Genomic DNA, 19,938 nt, shown 5'->3' with positions numbered 1-19,938 from the left:
AAAAAGAATTTTTATTCCTAAAAAAAGAATAAGGAAGAATTCTTATTCCTGTAATGGGAGGAAATACTTATGAGTTTTTTTAAATTTTACTGGGAATTACTTGACTTCAAGTTTTGGCAGTTATGGAAATCATCATCTCTTAAATTTATTTTATAACTTCTGCCAGAGACCTTGGAACACATCCATAACTATTAAAAGTGTTTTGTAGCAAACTCTAAAAACAAGTGTTGACCTCAGCTGGAAACCTATTTGACAGATTTTTGTTTATTTTGCTATATAACTGATGCTGGAAAAGTGAAGGAACAATATAATCAGCTCAAGAAAGCAGCCGATTCCTAACATCTGTTAGTGAAATGTTGATGCAAAATCCAACATGTTGTTTTCATTAAAAAGAGTGATTGCGGACAGTTGAAAAATAAAAACTGAATTCCAAGTCCAGATCAACTGAAGTTGATAATTTTATCAACTTAGTCTTATCAATGTAGTTTTATAATAATATATATTTTTTAATTTAGTAAAAGTTTAAATTGGTTTGATCACTTGACTTCCCGTTAATCATCGATTTGCTCAAGTGGGCGCCAGTAACATCTCCATTCGTCCCTGTCGCATGCTAGCATAGCCCAATGGCGTCTGTTCGTTCTAGAAATACAAAGAGCCTCAAACTGATCATTCAGGGTCTTGACAAAGAAGTCTGACTATTTTATAGGTGGGTGGCAATGCAGTCTTTTGACGTCCCTTGGAATCCAGTCGGTAACGGCTCTAGTCCAGCAGTTGTCTCCAAATCTCATTACGTGTCCAACCCATCTGATTTTCGACGCCTTGGCAAATGAGACAGCGTCCCTAATTTAAATTGGTTTAAGAGTTTTAAAAAGAGTTCAACATCAGGGGACACATTTTATAATGTTGGGTAAATGTTTTAATCTTACTGAAAGCAAAATTTGAAGTAAAAAGAATTAGAGGAAGCATGGTAGCTAGTAAAAGGCAATTAAAATGACAAAATTAATTCTCGACCATCAAGAAATGTTTTAATCTGTTTTGTTTTATTTGATTTGAGGCACCAGGATTCTAACCCTTCACCAATGTGGCCCTTTCCTTCCAGCGTTGTTTAAGTGGCTTATGTCACATCCCCACCCCACCCCCTTTGGAAAGCTCAGTTCTGTAGACCACCTCCCAGGTTCTGCTGTCTTGGACCAGCTGTTATTCCCTTTCTATGCTTCTTTTTTTTTTCCTGGTATGAGAGAGAACATTCTGTGCCTGTCCCTCTCCTTCTGACCAACTTCACTGCAACATCTGGAAACAACCTGAGTCACCAAGAACAGATGAATGGATAAAGAAACTGAGGTGCATTAATTATTAATTTTTTTTAAAAAAAATGAATCATTCTCATTTTTTGACCTTCCTGGTTTTCTGATTTAAATATTTCCTTCTTTTTTAGTGTCTGAAACACATGTTCTTATCTAAATACATACAAGTGAAATATATACATATATATTATAAGGAAATAAAGTTTCTGAAGTTGAAAACTTTTTTTCAAAGAATTTTTAAAGTGATTTTGTAAGATTTAAGTAATCTCTTCCAAAGGCAGTTTTAGAAAGTAGAAAACCAGAATTGAGAAAAGGGGGAAGTGATTAATCTCAGTTCTAAATCTTGCCATCTCAGAATCAACAAAGGTTTGTTTCCAGTGAAAGAAGACAAGTCTACTGAAGAAAATAGACATTCCCCGCAGGCAGTGGGCTGTTGGAGAGGTTCAAAGAAATGATGACATGTTGGAAACAAAGATGATTTGGTCCTGCCTTGCCAAGATTTCTCCCCGTCACTGGCTTCTAGGGAGTATGAGTCTTCGTTGTTTTATCTACAAAGTATATTAGGGGCTGGAGTGATTATACATCAGGTAGGGTGTTTGCCTCGCAAACAGCTGACCTGGGTTCAATCCTAGGCCTCCCATATTGTCCCCAGAGTACTGCCAGGAGTAATTCCTGAGTGCAGAGTCAGAAGTCAGGAGTAACCCCTGAGCATTGCTGGTTGTGGAAAAAAAAAAACCAAAGAAGAAAAGTGTATTAAAATAATTTAAAAATTCTGAGAAATTTCAGTGATGTTGGGAACTTTTCAGAGACACTGATTTTTTGCATATTGCTAAAGAAAACTTTTTCAAATTGGGGTTTGAAGTATTAGGAACTAATGGTTTAGAATCAGAATCATTGGCAAAATCATTTATTTTGCATATTATTTTTTTAAAATACCTAGAGAGAGTCGTAGAAAGATATTGGCATTTTGGTGATGAGTGTAGTATCATAACTTTGAATTCCTACTGCCTAAATATTAATATTATCAGCTATGCATTCTCAATAGTGTCTCTTTAAAAAATTAAAAATAATAAATGGAATTTCTACTGTTACATGGGCCGGAGTGATAGCATAGTGTGTAGGGCATTTGCCTTGCATGCAACCAGCCTAGGTTCAATTCCTCCACCCCTCTCAGAGAGCCCGGCAAGCTACTGAGAGTATCGCACCCACCCAGCAGAGCCTGACAAGCTGCCCGTGACATATTCGATATACCAAAAACAGTAACAAAAAGGCTCACAATGAAGACTTTACTGGTGCCCGCTCGAGAAAATCCATTAACAATGGTAGGACAGTGCTACAGTGCTACTGTTACACAATGGAATTCCTACTGTTACACACATAAAATGTTATGTCAGTATTTTATGGATAAATACTAAGACTTCTGACTTAACAGAGTTAATAAATAAGTAAGCATAGGTGTAATTCAGCAAGAATAAACATCTGTTCTTCTCTCAGTTCCCTATAGATTCTGGTTTGTCTCAGTCTCTTTCCTTCTGCTGTTCTATGAGGATCTGGACCACCCCTTTGGAATCTCTGAAATAAAATCCAGGGTGTGGTGGGGGAGAAAAAAGAATATGAAGAACAAAGACATGAGAGTGTCTGGATGGATTTAAGGAATATTGGGCATATAGTGACCAAGTGTATGAAAAAGGAGAAATTGATATTTTAAAAAATTTCTTGAGCCCCTCCATGCATTTTGAAAATATGCAAGTGAAAACAGTGCAGTTGATTCTTGAACAACACAGAGGTTAGGGGTATAGATCCTCTGTGCAGTGAAAGTTCCAAACGTAATATTGACTTCCCCCAAATTTAACTGCTAATAGCCTACTGTTGCCCAGAAACCTTACCAGTAAAGTTTGTTTACATTTCTTTCAACTGTATGTGGCAAGATGCTGTGTCTATTAGGGACTCAAATTGCTTCTGTAAGATTTAATAAATTATAACGTTTATAATCAGGCTGGAGCGATAGCATAGTGGTAGGGTGTTTGCCTTGCAGGCAGCCGACACAGCCGACCTGAGTTCGATTCATTCGCCTCTCTCAGAGAGCCTAGCAAGCTACTAAGAGTATCTCGCCCGCATGGCAAAGCCTGGCAAGCTTCCCGTGACATATTCAATATGCCAAACACAGTAACAAGTCTCACAATGGAGATGTTACTGGGCCAGCTCAAACATATCGATGAACAATGGGATAACAGTGCTACAGTGCTACTACCTGAAGCTTTATAATTTGTATATATTTATAGTGTAGTTTATGTATCTGTGAAATCCCTCATACTTTCTTAATTTACACACACACACACATATATATAACTATGTATGTGCATATATATATTATATATATATATAAAGTCTTATTATTTTGAGATCACACCCACTGTGCTCCAGGCTTACTCCTGTGCTCAGGGATCACTTTTGACTATGCTCAGGAGACCATATGATGTGCTGGGTGTCAAACTGGGGTTGACCACATGCAAGGCACACACCTTAACTGCTGTACTATTTCTCGGGCCTCATTTAAAAAAAAATTCCTAAACTCCATAGTTTGTGAGTTTTCCCCAATTGTCACAGACCTTCACATTGTATAAGATCTATGACCAATGTAGTTTGAGGATCCCACAGTTTTTGAAGTTGGTCTTTGAAGGCCTTGATCCCTGAGACTGAGCCACAGGTGTTGCTACTTTATACAGATAACCGGACTGTTGGCCAATAGAAGCGAAACTGTTCAATCCGATGTTCCTCGCATAGTTATCAGCTGCCTTCATCCCTTCCCTAAGACAAAAGGCACCTGGCTACAGCAGAAAGGGGAGGAGAAAAGGATGAAAACATTGTTCTGAGTGACACACTCGTTTCGGTCTGTAGATGGAAACTCATTAGTAAGTAGTGAGAGCGTGGATTCATCCCAGGCAAAATTCAGTTTTCTGGTGTGAGTGAATTGTGATTTCACTCTGATGAAAACTGTAGAAAGAAAACAATGATGGTTCACCTCACAAAAGCTCACTCTTTGCTTTTGGCTGTAAATTTTGATAGATACTACAGATACTACCAAATTAGGAATGGTAGTCTTAGATTATTTTAATGCAAGTTTTTGTTTTGTTGTGGGAGCCATTGAATAAGGATGACATTTGGAAAGTTCTCCTGTGTTTTACAACATCCAGGTTTGCATGAAAATAATGAACACAGACCTAATGCTGTCTATTTTCCCCAAAGAGCTACTTGCCTTCTAGAACTATTCCTTCCTGGGTGTCATTTTGATCCATCCCAGTTGCAAGTCTCTTGTCATTAGCAGACCGAAAGGCACAATGTATCACAACAAATGGCTTACAATGCTAATAATAATAACGATGAATTCTCATACCTGTAAATCCGACATCACACACATCACCAGTGTACCAACTCCTTTTCCCAAGGACCCCAACACCCCTCCCTCCTAAGCCCCCAACTCAATTGCGGATCAGTTTTCCCATCATGCTGCCTTTGACTTTTTGTCACTACCTTGCTGTGTATCTTAAGCCCCACAATGAGAGATCATTCTGCATCTGTCCCTCTCCTGCTGGCTGACTTCACTCAGCATGACATCCTCTAGTTCCATTCATGTTACTACAAACTGCAGGATTTTCTTCTTTCTTCAGCTGTGCTTACACAATTTAACTGTTATGCTAATGCACACTTTGGTCCCAGTGTTTGCCGGAGGTCACACATCTTGGAAGCAGTGCTCACACACACTTGATTGTGGTGAGCTGGAAATTTCACATTTGTTACATTAGGGGCTCACAAACTGCAGTGATGCTGGGATCTCTCTTACCGTGTTGGCAGTGTTGGGGAATTGGGGAAATGCATGGTCCTAGGAGGGTGAAGCAGGTGCTTTACTGCTGAGATATACCTGGACCCTATAAAATCATCTCTTTTTTTGGTGGGAGAGAGGAGGTTGGAGCTATACCTGGTAGTGCTTGAGGACTGTTCCCAGCTTAATATTTGGGGGTCACTTCCAGCAGGGTTAGGGGACCATATGGTAGCAAGCATACAACCAAACAGGGCCTCTTGCATGAAGCCCATGAGTTATTTCTGCAGCTCTTAAAGCACTATTAAGTGGAAATTTCTATATAAGTTTATGGCAGTGATGAAGATATCATCATCATACAATTATTAGGTCATATTTACCTCGACAATCAGTCATTTTAATCCTGTAAGTCAGGTCCATAAAATATCTTAAAATATTTTCTGGGAAAAACTAAAGATACTTATATTTCCATAATTTATACACAAAATTTATATACATCAGAATTATTCATGTGTTTCACTGTCGAAAGTATATAAAATCACACATTTCTACATGTGATACTGATATAGTCAGAGATATTTGTGCAACAATTTTTACACTTGAATGAAGCTCTAAAAACAATGCTTATTTGGGTGAGAGGAGAGCTATCCTGTGAGAGAAGATTGCATATTAATATGAATCATGGACATCAGCTCAACATGTTGTAACCATTGGACTTTTGCAGCTGGGTTGTCTGTGGTGGGTCTCTGCAGTTTTCAGAAAATGTTTAAAAGTCAAACCACAATACAGAAGTTGGAAGAAAAACATATGTTTTGCCTTGGCTTTTCCTACTTTGATAATTTACCTTTGATGTATTATGAATCATGTGAAAGTATCCACTAAGTTCAGGCCCATTTCCTTTGACACTGCTTTCCATTGCAAGCATTCAAAAATGGCCTTTTGTACTTATCTTAGTGTCCCCATGTGTTTCATCTTGCAGGTCATAAGGTCTATGGATTCTCCGCCCTGAAAGACCAAGTAGTTACAGCAATAGAATATCAAGGTAGGAGTATCTCTCTGATTCTCATGGACTGTGTTGCTTGAATGACTGTTGACACGTGGTGTTTTGGATGCTGTTGAGAATCTCTGTCTCACCTTGTATTAACCCTCTACCGGAAGTGTTGCTTCTTGTTCTGTCTTGAGATCTTCTCCATACCTCAGCAGAAACTGTGGACATTTGATGAAAGATTACTATGCAAAAGTGTTTCTTTTACATCAATTCTCTGCAACAAAGGAAAGCTAACTTGTGAAACGGTGACATGGAACTCTTGTAAAGTTCCTAGTTAGTTCGCTTTCTGGCATGGGGGCCAGGGGGAAGGGGGAGAATTAAATAAAAGAAATGCAGATTCATGAGTTTGGGGGAGGAGTGGCAAATTAAATGAATAAGTATTTGATCAGATCTCACAATAGTACTTGGCATATAGCAAGTGTTGTCAGTGCTTGGCTAATAAAAAGAATCAGCTCCAAAATGACAAATGATCATTCAAAGATGACAAATCATGTACTAACAAACTGTTAAAATAATTATTTAGGTTTGTTTATTTTAAACCCTAGTGTTTTAATATGATTAAACTAATTAGAACTTCATTGTTGAGCGTTAGTTTAAAATGGGGAGGAGAGGGTGAGGCGATAGTACAGAAGGTAAGTTGTTTGCCTTGCTCGCAGCTGACCAGGTTCAATGCCCAGTATCTCATATGGTCCCTGAGCATCGCCAGGAGTAATGCCTGAGTGGCAGGGCCAGGAGTAATCCCTGAGCTCCACTGGGTGTATTCCCAAAACCAAAAGAAAAGAAAAGAAAATGGAGAGAGGTAGGAAAAAGAATTGATTGAATTGGGAGTAATGTGGGACTATGGAGAATTTAGAGGGAGGAGTAATAGAACTGGTTAAATGCCAGAAAAGGAGAATATGCAAAAACAAAAGAGAGGCCACAGAGGAAAAGATAGGTCAGCCAGGTTATCCACAGGACAAAGGAAGGGAAGTCAGTTTCCTTTAACTCTTACTTTCTGTTGTGTCCAATTAAATCTGAGTATACTCCCAGCCACCCATCCCTTGGTCATTTCTGATTTAGGACACAAATGACAAATCATCCTGTTAATTGTTGATTGCCTCGAGCAGGCCCCAGTCATGTCTCCTTCATTCTAGCCCTGGGATTATATTCAAGGCTCTTTAGGAGAATGAGACCCATCATTGTTACTGGTATTTGGCATATTTGGTACGCCACGGGGAGTTTGCCAGATTCTGCCGTGTGGGCAGGCTACATTCGGTAGCCTGCCAATTTGTCCAAAGTAGGAATTTAGGACATCAAAATAATATGTTTACATTACTTTTTAAATTTTTATTAAGATTGAATTCACATTAATGTATCATTCATGATTTTTAAAATGAACAGTTTATTTTCTTTTTGTTAAAATGAACAGTTTAGTGACATTTAGTACATTAACTGTAGCTTCCAAAACATACCTCTGTTCAGTTCCAAAAGATTTTAATCATTACAGAATAAAACCCTCTAAAAATCCTGTACCATCTAGACTCCTGGTTGAGTGATTGATAGTGTGGTGGTTGGGACAGAACCCAAGGCCTAGTGCATGTGAGACCTGCACTACACCCTGAGATATCTCTCTGGCCCACATAACACTTTAACTAGTATTATTTTTAATGTAGAAAAATTCTTTTATAATTTATTGCAATTAAATACAATCCTCCCTCACAAATAAATATTCGCTTTTTTTAACCTCTGCTCTTTTCAATTAAAAATCAAATTTTAGAGAGCAGGGCAGTTGCCTTGCATGCACCTGGCCTAGGTTTAATCCCAGGTAACCCATATAGTTCCCTAGAACTTCCAGAAGTGAGCACAGATGCCAGGAGTAAACCCTGACCACCACTGGGTGTAGCTCAAAAACACACAAAATTTTTTTTTAATTTTAACTGTGTTCTATATGTGGTCCATTTATTTCATCGTAGCTCTCTATAAGGCAAATTTAATTTCATTTTCCTCACTTTAGTCTTAGGACATTTATGCAGCTACTTAATTTGATTAAAAGTTTAAATATCTTATGATGTGTAGATAGCTAGGTTATGTTCCACCACTTTGTTTTTTTCCTCTTGTTCTTTCAAGCTAGAGCAATAGCACAGAGGTAGGATGTTTGCCTTGCACGAGACCAATCCAACCAATCCGGGTTCAATTCTCGGAGAGCTCAGCAAGCTATCAAGAGTAACTCGCCCTCACGGCAAAGCCTGGCAAACTACCCATGACATATTCGATATGCCAAAAACAGTAACAACAAGTCTCACAATGGAGGCGTTACTGGGCCCGCTCGAGCAAATCGATGAACAATGGGAGGACAGTGACAGTGACAGTTCTTTTGATGTCAAAAGATCTTGGATTAGGGCTGGAGTAGTAGTATTTGCTTTACACGTGGTCGACCTGGGTTTGAACCCTGGCATCCCATATAGTCCCCTGAGCACCACCGGAAGTAATTCCTGAGTTCATAACCTCTGTGCATTACCAGCTGTGATCCCTCCCCCCTCAAAAAAAAGAGGTCTTGAACTTTTTCTTTTCAGTATTGTTGTTCTCTATCACTTCTCATAGTGGCCTAAAAGCAGAATCATAGTAAGTGACAGTAGCTTTAACGGGCCTGTAAATAAAATGATCAGCCTTCTGCAGAGGGGTCAGCCCTGAAACTTATAAATCAGAGCTTAATAGCTGCTTTTCCCTGAAGAAGTAATTGCTGGTAATTCTCTAGTACTTGGTAATACTATTGTCTTCTTCTGTCACGTAAGATTTTGAAGTTTTAAACTTGAATGCTATGAGAAAAAATCCTGATTATAATACCAATCCCTAGAAAAATTTAAATTCACAATAGTTCTATGTGAATCCTAAAAGTAACTATTTGCTAGTGTCCTTGCTAATGCTTTCTCTGAAAAAAGAAAAGTTACCCTTTCAATTAAAACAAAATAGCTATTTTCAGAAATGTCATAATCTTACAGAAATTGGACATTTTTCTGTTTTAATATATCATGGCTTGAGAAAATAAGATTCACATCTTTTCTTTCTTTGCTGCCTCAAAGAAAAATAACATTTTAGTTCAAGTTTGAAAATTGTTTAGCTAAATTTTAAATCTTTTCTCCTAATGACCCCTGTTCAACTGAGAAATCTGCACCCCGCTCTAGTTATATACACATATTTGGGTATGTAAAATAGGTGAGAAATCATTTACTGATCATAAACAATGAAGAAACTTACTTCAAAGCAATTTTTAAGTTACATGAGCCCATAAGGCGTTGTAACCTAGAGTTTAGGAAGTAAAACTCTGGGTTTAACTTGGGAACTGGAAAGACATTACAGCGGGAAGGGCACTTGCCTTACACACAGCTGCTCTGGGTTTGATCCCCAACAACTCATGTGGTATCCTGAGCCCGGCAAGAACAATCCTGAATGCAGAGCCAGGAATGATCCCTGACACAGCCAACACCCCCCTTCCCCCCGCCCCCCCCCCCGCCACACACAAACAAAATAAGTCGCGATGTACTATATGGGTTTCAATCATTCCCAGTAAGTTTACAACTGCCACTGGGAGAGGTTTCTCACATGTGATTGGAATAGTGACCTCTATCGAGCACTGAGTTTAGGAAAAGACCATATGAACCCCTATATGGAAATCCACATTGTGAGACGTCCCACTTTTTGAGACAAATATTTTTTTTCCTTTTGGGTCACACCTGGTGATGTGCAGGGGTTACTCCTGGCTCTGCACTCAGGAATTACTCCTGGTGGTGCTCAGGGGACCATATGGGATGCTGGGAATCGAACCCTGGTCAGCCGCATGCAAATGCCCTACCTGCTGTACTATTACTCCAGCCCCTGTGAGATGAATATTTTTCTTCACAACTACCACTGTTATAGATATGATGTCCAAAAACAGTAATTTGTGGCATGAAAAGATAGTATAGAGGTTCAGACCTTGTATGGAGCTGACCCCAGCTCAATCCCTCGCATGACAGGACCCCACGTCCTTGGTCCCTTATGTTGACAATTAGCCTCCTGAAGCACCTTGGAGCCCCCCATCCCAGCCCCCCGCCAAATCTCCAGTAACTTGCTTAATGTCACACATAAGTATTTTACAGAGTCAGTCCCCAAAACTTGGGCTTTAAACTACTAGATTGTGATCAACTCCACTTGCAGACTAATACAGAGAACAGCTGCCATCACAGGTGCTGAATTTTGTCCCCAAAGAGGGCTGAGCCACTTGGTGGTCCACTTCTGTTTTCTTTGGATCCTTTTGCCACAAATGGTCACCCCGTGATTCTGATGATATTTTTCGTGTTTTTCACAGTTCCCAGAGGTGGTATCAGCACCTAGCAATTAGGGACTCACTGTTCCTGTATGTGAACTAACTGTCCCGAAGTTCTACGTGGTGAATTTTCAATTCAAATTTGAGGACATTCAGAGTCCTGAAAATTGGAATTCTGGCTTTGAGACCTTTGGTGTAAAGATGTGACTCAAACTCCCCTCTTTTAAAAGTTGCCTCTTCTTCCAGCAACCTTGGGAGCCCCCCTTGCCCCTCCACCCCCAGCATTCCCAAGCCACCTATATACTGCTGTCTATTCTCACATCTCTCCAAACTCCCTGATGCACTATAGAATTCACTTTTTTTTCTTTTTGGGGTCACACCAGTGATACTCAGGGGTTTCTCCTGGCTCTGCACTCAGGAGTTATTCCTTGCGGTGCTCAGGAGACCATATAGTATGCGGGAATATAGAACCCGGGTCAGCCACATACAAGGCAAACACTCTCCCCACTGTAATATCACTCCCGCCCTAGAATTCACTCTTTTTTGTTTGTTTGTTTTCTTTTTGTGTCACATCTGGTGATGCACAGGGGTTACTCCTGGCTCTGCACTCAGGAATTACCCCTGGCAGTGCTCAGGGAACCATATGAGATGCCAAGAATTGAACTCGGGTCAATTGCATGCAAGGCGAATGCCCTCCTCACTGTACTATTGCTCCAGCCCTAGAATTCACTCTTTATGGTATTTCTGTTTGCGTATCTGTCTCCACTCAATCATAAGATCCAAAAGAGAGACTGTCCCATCTCTGGGTCCCCTCTGCCTATGATTATGTCTTTGCTACTTTCTCTTTTTATTAAATGAGCACTCACTTCGTCTTCCAGATCCTAAAAATCAGAACCAAAAATCAAAGGGCAAAGAGCAATGATCTTTTTATGACTCGGCGATCCACCTCAAGAACAGACATGGGCTCATCTCTGAGTAACACTCACGTCTGGATGTATTGCGTTGTCCAGTATTTTGCAACCTTTTTTTAACTGTTTTTTTTTTTAAGCTGTGGCCACTTTCTATCCTTATTTCCTTTCTGTGCTGGCCCCCTCCTCCTTCAGTTTGCCTCCGACTCTTGTGCGTGCTCCCCCCTCATTGATATGATTTTCACTGTGACCCCCATTTAGGGGGTCACAGTGAAAATGAAAACTGAGCCTTATGGTTTTCATTGAGAATGGGTGGAATAAAGCATTTCTGTACACTTTATATGATCAATATTAGTGAGCCTGGAAAGTTACCATGCTTAGGAAAAGTGTGTTGCTTGCATTTTTTTAAAAAAATTTTATTAGTGAAACACCATGAGGTACAGTTGTAGACTTACAAATTTTTGTGCTTGGGTTTCAATTATACAATGTTCGAGTACCCATTCCTCCACCAGTGCCCATTTTCCACCATCACTGCATTTTCAAATACAATTTCTACAAAAGTTTTCCATAGAGTCATAGGGTGAGAAATTAGGGAGAAATCACCGAAAGAATATGTGTGTGTGTTCTCTCTAGTTAAATATATAAAACAATGTGATTTTTGACAAAGATTATTTCTAGCACTGAGGAGTATGAGCTGAAAATGAGTGTGGGTGTGTATCTGTTGGAAACTCAACAAAATACGGGAAGGAAACCTATCTAAAACTTAAGACTCCGGAAGGTCACCGCCCATTCTCCTTAATCAACAGAACAGAACCAAGTTTCCTCAGACAAGTCCCTCAGCACACATTAGTCTTTGTAGCATAATTATAAACGCATCTGGAAAATGATAGTCTTTGTAATGCTAACCGTCCTTTAAAATTTATTGTCATCCTAAGAAACAGTTTTAGAATTTTTTAAATTTGCCATTCTTTTCTCTGCCTTACTTTCTCTTTTCCATTACCTTTTTTTGTTATTTATAGTAACTTGTGTGCAACTAAAAAAATTTTTTTTAAACAATATACATTTGCTAAAAAGGAAAAACCATAATTCTATCACAGAGGAATTGTGGCTGAGTGATTATGTTCATGCATACTCATCCAAGATTTTTGCCATAACTATGTGTATATTTTAATAAAATCTTAGATAATATTATAATATAATATTATGAGACCCATTAATGTTATTGTTATTGTGAACTTACTGGCACCCACTTGAGTAAATTGATGAACAACAGGATGACAGTGATACATTGATTATAATATTATATGGCTAGTTCATTATATCATACATAATGTCCTTTTTTTAAGGTAAAGGTAAAAGGTAAAGGCCCCCCCGTTGATCGTCGATTTGCTCGAGCGGGCCCAGTAACGTCTCCATTGGAGACTTTGTTGTTACTGTGTCTGGCATATCGAGATACTCTCGGTAGCTTGCCAGGCTCTCCGAGAGGGGCGGAGGAATCGAACTCGGGACGGACATGTTGGCCGCTTGTAAGGCGAACGCCCTACCGCTGTGCTATCGCTCCAGCCCTTTTTAAAAATATTATTAAATCTGCTTCACATCAAAATCAAAGATATGACAAGGAGTTTAGTTAATCTTCTCATCAAAGTCACTATACTTTTTAGGTAAAATGCATTATGGATCAAAAAACAGTTCTTGGAAGTATGAAACTGACCCTGTGAAGAGCCCAAGTGAAATGTATTTTTAATATATTTTTACTTGGAGGTTTCCATTTGGCAACTTAGCAGTTGGCAGGCAGTGGCTGGATTTCCCTCTCAGTCACCTTGTTTAGGAGTCTAAGGATTGCTTTCAAGTCCTAGAAATTCTTGAATGACTTATCTGCAGTAAATTTCCTGTATAACGAGACCTTTGTAAACTGCTCTGAGGCAGTTAAACATGATGCCAAGATTAAATATTTTTATAGTTTGGGGATTAAGGTAAGATATATGAATCAGCAATTTATCGGACAACCATATCAGATTAGTAAGAATGTATTCAAAGAGAGGGTAATGAAAGAAGGGATCTAAGGAATGGAACCCAGGTCGGCCACATGGAAGGCAAGCGCCCTACCAGCTGTGCTGTTGCTCCAGCCCCGAGTTTCGATTATTCTATCACACTAAACTAATACCTCTAATCTCCTTGAAGGTGGTGGCTGAAGAATAAGATAAATAATCATAGCTGCTATTTTTAAAGTACCTGCTAGACCAGAGAGATGGTACAGAAGTTAAGGCACTTGCCTTGTATGCAGCTGTCCCCAGTCAATTCCCAAAGCTACATATGGTTCTCCAAGTACTCCCCAGGACTAATCTTTGAGCACAAATACAGGAGTAAGGCCTGAGCACTGCCAGATAAACCCCCCAATCAAGCAAATAAGAAAAATAAAGTACTTACTAAGTCTAGGCATGCATGCTTTGCCCATGATTGGATTTGAATGCATAAGCAAACCCTGTGAGATACTCTCTTATATTATATGTAGTAACTGAGGATCATGAAGTCATAAAAGCATCAGTGTCGCACATGGAAACTATAAGCCATCAGTCAGTCTTTGAGTTAAACCAACCTGGTGCATGTTATAGTAATTGATGAGTGCCCAGACAAATGAATGAATGAACGAATGAATGAATGAATGAATGAATGAATGGAAACTTCAAGGGATAACTTCTAAGGATACCTAAAACATAGACTAGTAAAATAAAATATCATAGGAACCATTCAAAACTAAGATTTCTTTTTTGTTATCCCAGAGGTTATTTTAGCCTGCAAATATCCAAAGAAGACCACTTCCTCCAGATTAGAGTGGAAGAAGCTGGGGCGGAGTGTCTCCTTCGTCTACTATCAACAGTCTCTTCAAGGTAAGAAGCTCTAGACCGGATGAGGTGAGCACATGAGAACATCAAGTACCACCCACTCCTCTCATTGGCAAATGAGAACAGCGCCTGACTGATTACTGAAAATGTGTTTTTGAAAGTGTGAGATGAAACCTATAATGACTTAGATTTGGAACAAGACAGTTCCAAGGAAAGGACAGAGAATAGAAGCAGTTGAACTCATCGTGTCCCAAGGTCCTTCATTTCTCAGCTTACTCCTGCAGGATGCCAAATATAGTTGTTCTTGCTGGTCCAGTAGAGTTACTTTTAGAGAGAAAGGAAGAAAAGATGATGTAGTGTTGGACGTAGGGTTACACTCATTTATACTCACTGTACTCCATTTCCATATCTCCATCTGGAAACTGGCCATCACTGAAATGTTTAGGGAATTTTATGGCTCATGGGGAAGGAAATATTCTTACCTTGATTCAGGATTTTCTTTTAAAAAATTTGTTGGGGCTGGAACAATAGCACAGTGGGTAGGGGTTTGCCTTCAGCATCCCATATGGTCCCCCGAGCACAGCTAGGAGTAATGTCTTAAGTGCATGAGCCAGGAGTAACCCCTGAGCATTAATGGGTGTGACCCAAAAAAAGCAAAAAATGCCAACATGGCCAACCCGAGTTCGATTCCTCCGCCCCTCTCGGAGAGCCTGGCAAGCTACCGAGAGTATCTCGCCCACACGGCAGAGCCTGGCAAGCCACCCGTGATGTATTCGATATGCCAAACACAGTAACAACAAAATCTCCAATGGAGACGTTACTGGGCCCGCTCGAGCAAATCGATGAATGAAATAAAAATTAAATTAAAAATTTGTTATTGTTGTTAAACATTTCTTTCTAATCCTACTCTTTGGACTGAATATATGATCAGTTTTGATTTAAAGTGTTTATAATGATTGACAAAATACCATGATTTCTAGGATTTGCTTCCAAACAATCTGTAGAGCTGCAATAAAGTATGCCGTGAATTGATTACTGAGTAACGGATGTTGTTGAGGCTCATTTGAATGTGTCTCAATAATTTATGTATTTGTGAAATTTTCCATTATGAATATTTTGAAAGTTATAAGTCTAATAAGTACAATAACTTTATTATGTTAAAATTCATTATATTGTTTTAATTTTTAAAGAATTAAATGAGTAAACAGATGTTTTAGGTTCCGAGGAAAATTAAAATACCCCTCTGTCAAAATTAGATGCAGACAGCAGAATGTCAGTAGCAAAATTGTCTTTACTTGAATTTTCAACAGTTGCAAATTCTTACAATTGTACCTTATAGAAAGCACTACTTTAATTCCATGCCCATTGCCATCAAAAACTGGCCAAAAGAATATTTTAAAGACTCCTTCAATTAGGGGCCAGAGTAATAGTACAGTGGATAGGGTGTTTGTTTTGCACATGACAAAACTGGGTTTTGTCACCTGTATCCCAAAGGAACCCCCAAGCCTACCAGGAGTGATCACTGAGTGCAGTGCCAGGAGTAAGTCCTATGTACAGCGAGGTATGGCCCAAACCAGAGAAGAAAAGGAAAAACTTCCTCAGCTGTGTGTGTGTGTGTGTGTGTGTAGCAGTATCATCTGGCTACCACACATAAAATTCCTGCTGTGGCTAATTTAACTTCAGTTCTTCCATATCTTTTGAAAATGGGAATATTCTTACAAGGGTCCCTGAAACAAGATGAAGCAGGAAAACAAGTTGAATTCTCTCAAGTGAAATATAGAAACATGGAACTAGATATTCTTTGTGAATTGTTTCTCATTCTAAAGCATGTGTTTTAAATAGTGGCACCCACACGCTTTGTTGTTGTTGTTTTTGAAATTACATTTATAAATACCAGATGCTTTGGTTACTGCAGGAAATGACTAGAGAAACATAAGAAACAGTTACTTTGCTCAGGGCCTGACCCCTGGGAGGTGTTGGACTCATCCAGATGGAGCCAGTAGACTTGCATACAATTGTGGGGGGTGCTTTCTGTTTGCATAAAGAAAGTCAAAATCCTGGGGGTGTTGATTAATTTCTTAAATGGGTTATCATACTTTGAAATAGTAGTTTAGAAAGTTTTTTTTTATGTTATTATGAACCTCACTTTCATCTTTTCCTAAAAGGTGATTTTAAAAAACGAGCTGAGATGATAGATTTCAGTATACGGATCAAAAATGTTACCAGAAGAGACGCTGGGAAATACCGTTGTGAAGTGAGTGCCCCATCGGAGCAAGGCCAGAATCTGGAGGAGGACACGGTCACTCTGGAAGTCCTAGGTGAGGTACTTGTACCTGTGCTCTTGCCACTTCCGCCTCAGTCGCCCAGCACTCAAGGCAATGAAGCAAATTGAATGCCCCAGTCAGCAAAGTGACAGAAATAACCATCACAATTCATGATCAGAAATTCATTGGAAATGAAAGTAAAGCTTAATCATCCTCTAATACACACAGAAGCATGTCTACCAACAGTTTATTTTTGAATAGCTTCCAACCTCAGTAGTCTTTCTCCTACCATAAAAAAGAAATGGTATTAGGAACCCAAGAGCTAGTGCAGGGACTAAGGCACTTGCTCTGTACACAGCATCTGCAATTCAGACCCCAGCACTGCATATAGTCACTTGAGCGTCACCAGGAGTAATCCTTGAGCACCACCAGATGTGGCCCCAAAATAACAACAAAAAGTATCAGACCTGGAGTGCAGCTCAAGTAGTAAAGCACATCCCTGTGTGTGTGTATTCCCTACATTAGCTGTGACTCCCCGAGGTCGGCCAGGAATGTCTCCCATGGTAGAAGCCAGAACAACTTGGAAGCATCACATTAGTGGGTGAAAAGTAATAAAACAAGCCAGGGATGTGGATAAGTGATAGAGCATTTGCCTAGAAAGTTTAAGGCCCAATGTTTGATCCTTGGCACTTCTGAGAAAAAGAAAAGAAAAAAGGAATAACAGGATTTGGGCCAGAATCTGGATGTGGATCCTGATGGAGTTAACTCCAATTCCAATGTGTAGTTTTATAGTTGCTCTAAGAATCACTTGTGTATAAAATTTATGATGACAACTTATAAAAGAGCATGATATTTTGTACTTCGTGGATGTACATAAAAACTAAAAAGCAAAGAGAATAAAATAGCTCATCTTCCTCTTTTGATATAGTACCAGGTCTCTCTGCTAGTGATATGAGTACAGACCAAGTATAATAACAAAAATATTATAAGAGACTCAGTTGGTATGCTAATCTTTTGTTGCTTCATAAAAAATGATCTCAAATTTAGCATCTTAAAACAATTCCAGTGTCCTAGCTCATAGTTTTCCAGGATAGTTGTTCAGTTCATGGTTGGGTTCTCTGCCCAAGGAATGACCAAGCCGCAATCAAGGGGTCATCTCAAATGATTTCTTTTGTCTGGCTCTGATGGGATATTCTCTTTCCATATTATTCTTGGCATTGGAAGATTTCATTTCTTTGATTTGTGGAATTGCAGTCTTTATATGAACTGAGAGTGATATTCAACTTCTAGAACCACCTACTTCCTTTCCACTCGACTTCTCCATCTTTGGTCTAGCCAAAGACTGTTCAGTCCTCTCGCAGTTCAGTTCTCTGCCTTTCCTCTGACTACTCAAAAGACTACTTTGAAAGGAGTTATGTCGGACCACCTATGTAATCTCCATATTTTAAAGAGAATGCATCTGCAACTTCAACTATAACTTCCCTTCAATCTTTAAAGCAGTACCTAGATTGTGTTTGAATGAATTTAATTTGAATAACTGAAAATACATACACACACACACACACACACATACACAACACACACACACACACACACACAGGTACACCAGACTGGAGAACTTGAAGTCATCCTGACATCTCGATCATCCTGACATTCTGAGTTTAAGTCATCGGGTAATGGTATGATTTATTGTATAGACCTCTGGGAGCAGATGAACCCTATCTCAGGTTTTCTCTAAAGTGGCCAGTCCTAGGCAGAATAGGAAAAAATCTGAATTTTTCAGACCAGTCCTGGAAAATCTCAAGTTGACTTCTTATGAACATAGTTGGCAATACAACACTAAAACATTGATAAGGAAACAGTAGAAATAGTATATTCAAGAAAGAACAGCTGTGTTATTAGCTAATGTAATGCTTGTAGTAAAAAGGATTCTTGAACTTTCAGTGAATTATTCAACATAATAGACACTTCTTTCTGTGCAAATAAAAAGGCTTAAGAGTTTAATCAGAGCTCCCTTGGAGAATAGGGTGCTCTGTTGGTATAACAGAGCTTTATTACTCCACTTCATCAAGTCATGAGAAACCCAACCTAATGTAGAACATCAGTTCATGTCATCAATACTTGACTTTCGAAGATGTGAATATCATGATTGACATTGAGACCTTGGTTGTGGGAAGGGGGGTGAGGGAAGAGTGAGTGAATGAAGGTGCATGTAGGAAGCTTTTATATGTATAAAGTCAGGAAATTGTATATATCACTTTTCCCTGCATGCCATTGGCCAGAATTCACGGCAAACAACCTATTGAACTGTTAGGAGGCTGGCAAGTATGATTGAGCTGTGTGCCCATAAAGAAAAGGAATGAGGGCTGGAGTGATAGCACAATGGGTAGGTTGTTTTCCTTGCATGCAGCTGACCCAGGTTCAATTCCCAGCATCCCATATGGTCCCCTGAGCACCGCCAGAAGTAGTTCCTGAGTGCATGAGCCAGGAGTAACCTCTGTGCATTGCCGGGTGTGACCAAAAAAGAAAAAGAAAAAAAGGAAAAAGAACAGATATCTTGAACCACTCATCAGTCTCTTATGACAGGTGCTCAGTAAGTCCACCTTTTGGGGCTATAGTAAAGTCCTTGTAAAGCTTCTAACTAACCAGTATTCTCTGACGTTCATCCACTAGTGGCACCAGCGGTTCCATTCTGTCAAATCCCTAATTCTGCTCTGAGCGGGACTGTGGTAGAGCTGCGATGTCATGAAAGAGAAGGGAATCCGGCTCCTGAATACACCTGGTTTAAGGACGGCATCCGTTTGCTGGGAAACCTAAAGCGTGGCTCACACGGCACCAATAGCTCATACTCAGTGAATACAAAATCTGGAACTCTGGTAAGCTGGTTTAAAGCATCAGCCTGATCTTTTTTTTTTTCCGCTTAAGTTTTAAAAAATGATGATTATGATGAGACGTAATTCAGTAGAGAAAGGAAGACTAATCCCCTTGCTTGCTGTGTAGAGAAAAAGAGAGGACAGTTGGACAGATGGTGATACACATAGAGATGTAATAGAAGGGCTGAGACAGGAGTGGAAAGACCATAGAGAGAGCCAGGTCACTAAGCCTACATGGGTCTCCATCAATGGACTAAAGAAATGTCAGGGGTGGGGCTGGAGCAGTAGCACAGTGGGTAGGGCGTTTGCCTTGCATGCCGCTGACCCAGGTTCAATTTCCGGCATCCCATATGGTCCCCTGAACACTGCCAGGAGTAATTCCTTAGAGCATGAGCCAGGAGTAACCCATGTGCAATGCCAGGTGTGACCCAAAAAGCAAAAAATAAAAAAATGAAAATGTGAGTGGAATTTTTGATGATTAATCGGACTGTTTTCCTGGCCTGGAAAGGTGCTAGGTATAGTCACATGATCTCAGAAACATGGTAACTGGTTTGGGGATGCCCAAACTCGGTTGTAATGATCATCATCAACCTTTGATG

General features: G+C 39.6%; 1 protein-coding gene across 2 annotated transcripts in view; it reads left to right on the top strand.

The window, feature by feature from the left end:
* JAM2 (junctional adhesion molecule 2) overlaps nt 1–19,938 on the top strand; it is a 74,962-nt gene that overhangs the window by 35,653 nt on the left and 19,371 nt on the right. For both annotated transcript variants that reach the window (XM_056109308.1, XM_056109306.1), the window contains exons 2-5: nt 6,101–6,163; nt 14,140–14,247; nt 16,368–16,520; nt 19,140–19,342. In XM_056109308.1, coding sequence (XP_055965283.1) covers nt 6,101–6,163; nt 14,140–14,247; nt 16,368–16,520; nt 19,140–19,342 — 527 coding nt within the window. The remainder of the gene's footprint in view (nt 1–6,100; nt 6,164–14,139; nt 14,248–16,367; nt 16,521–19,139; nt 19,343–19,938) is intronic.

The sequence above is a fragment of the Sorex fumeus genome, unplaced genomic scaffold (assembly GCF_029834395.1).
Source record: "Sorex fumeus unplaced genomic scaffold, SorFum_2.1 ptg000265l, whole genome shotgun sequence".
Classification (NCBI taxonomy): Eukaryota; Metazoa; Chordata; class Mammalia; order Eulipotyphla; family Soricidae; genus Sorex; species Sorex fumeus.
Note: the sequence above shows the minus strand (reverse complement) of the source record. Positions and strands in the feature narration are given on the sequence as shown.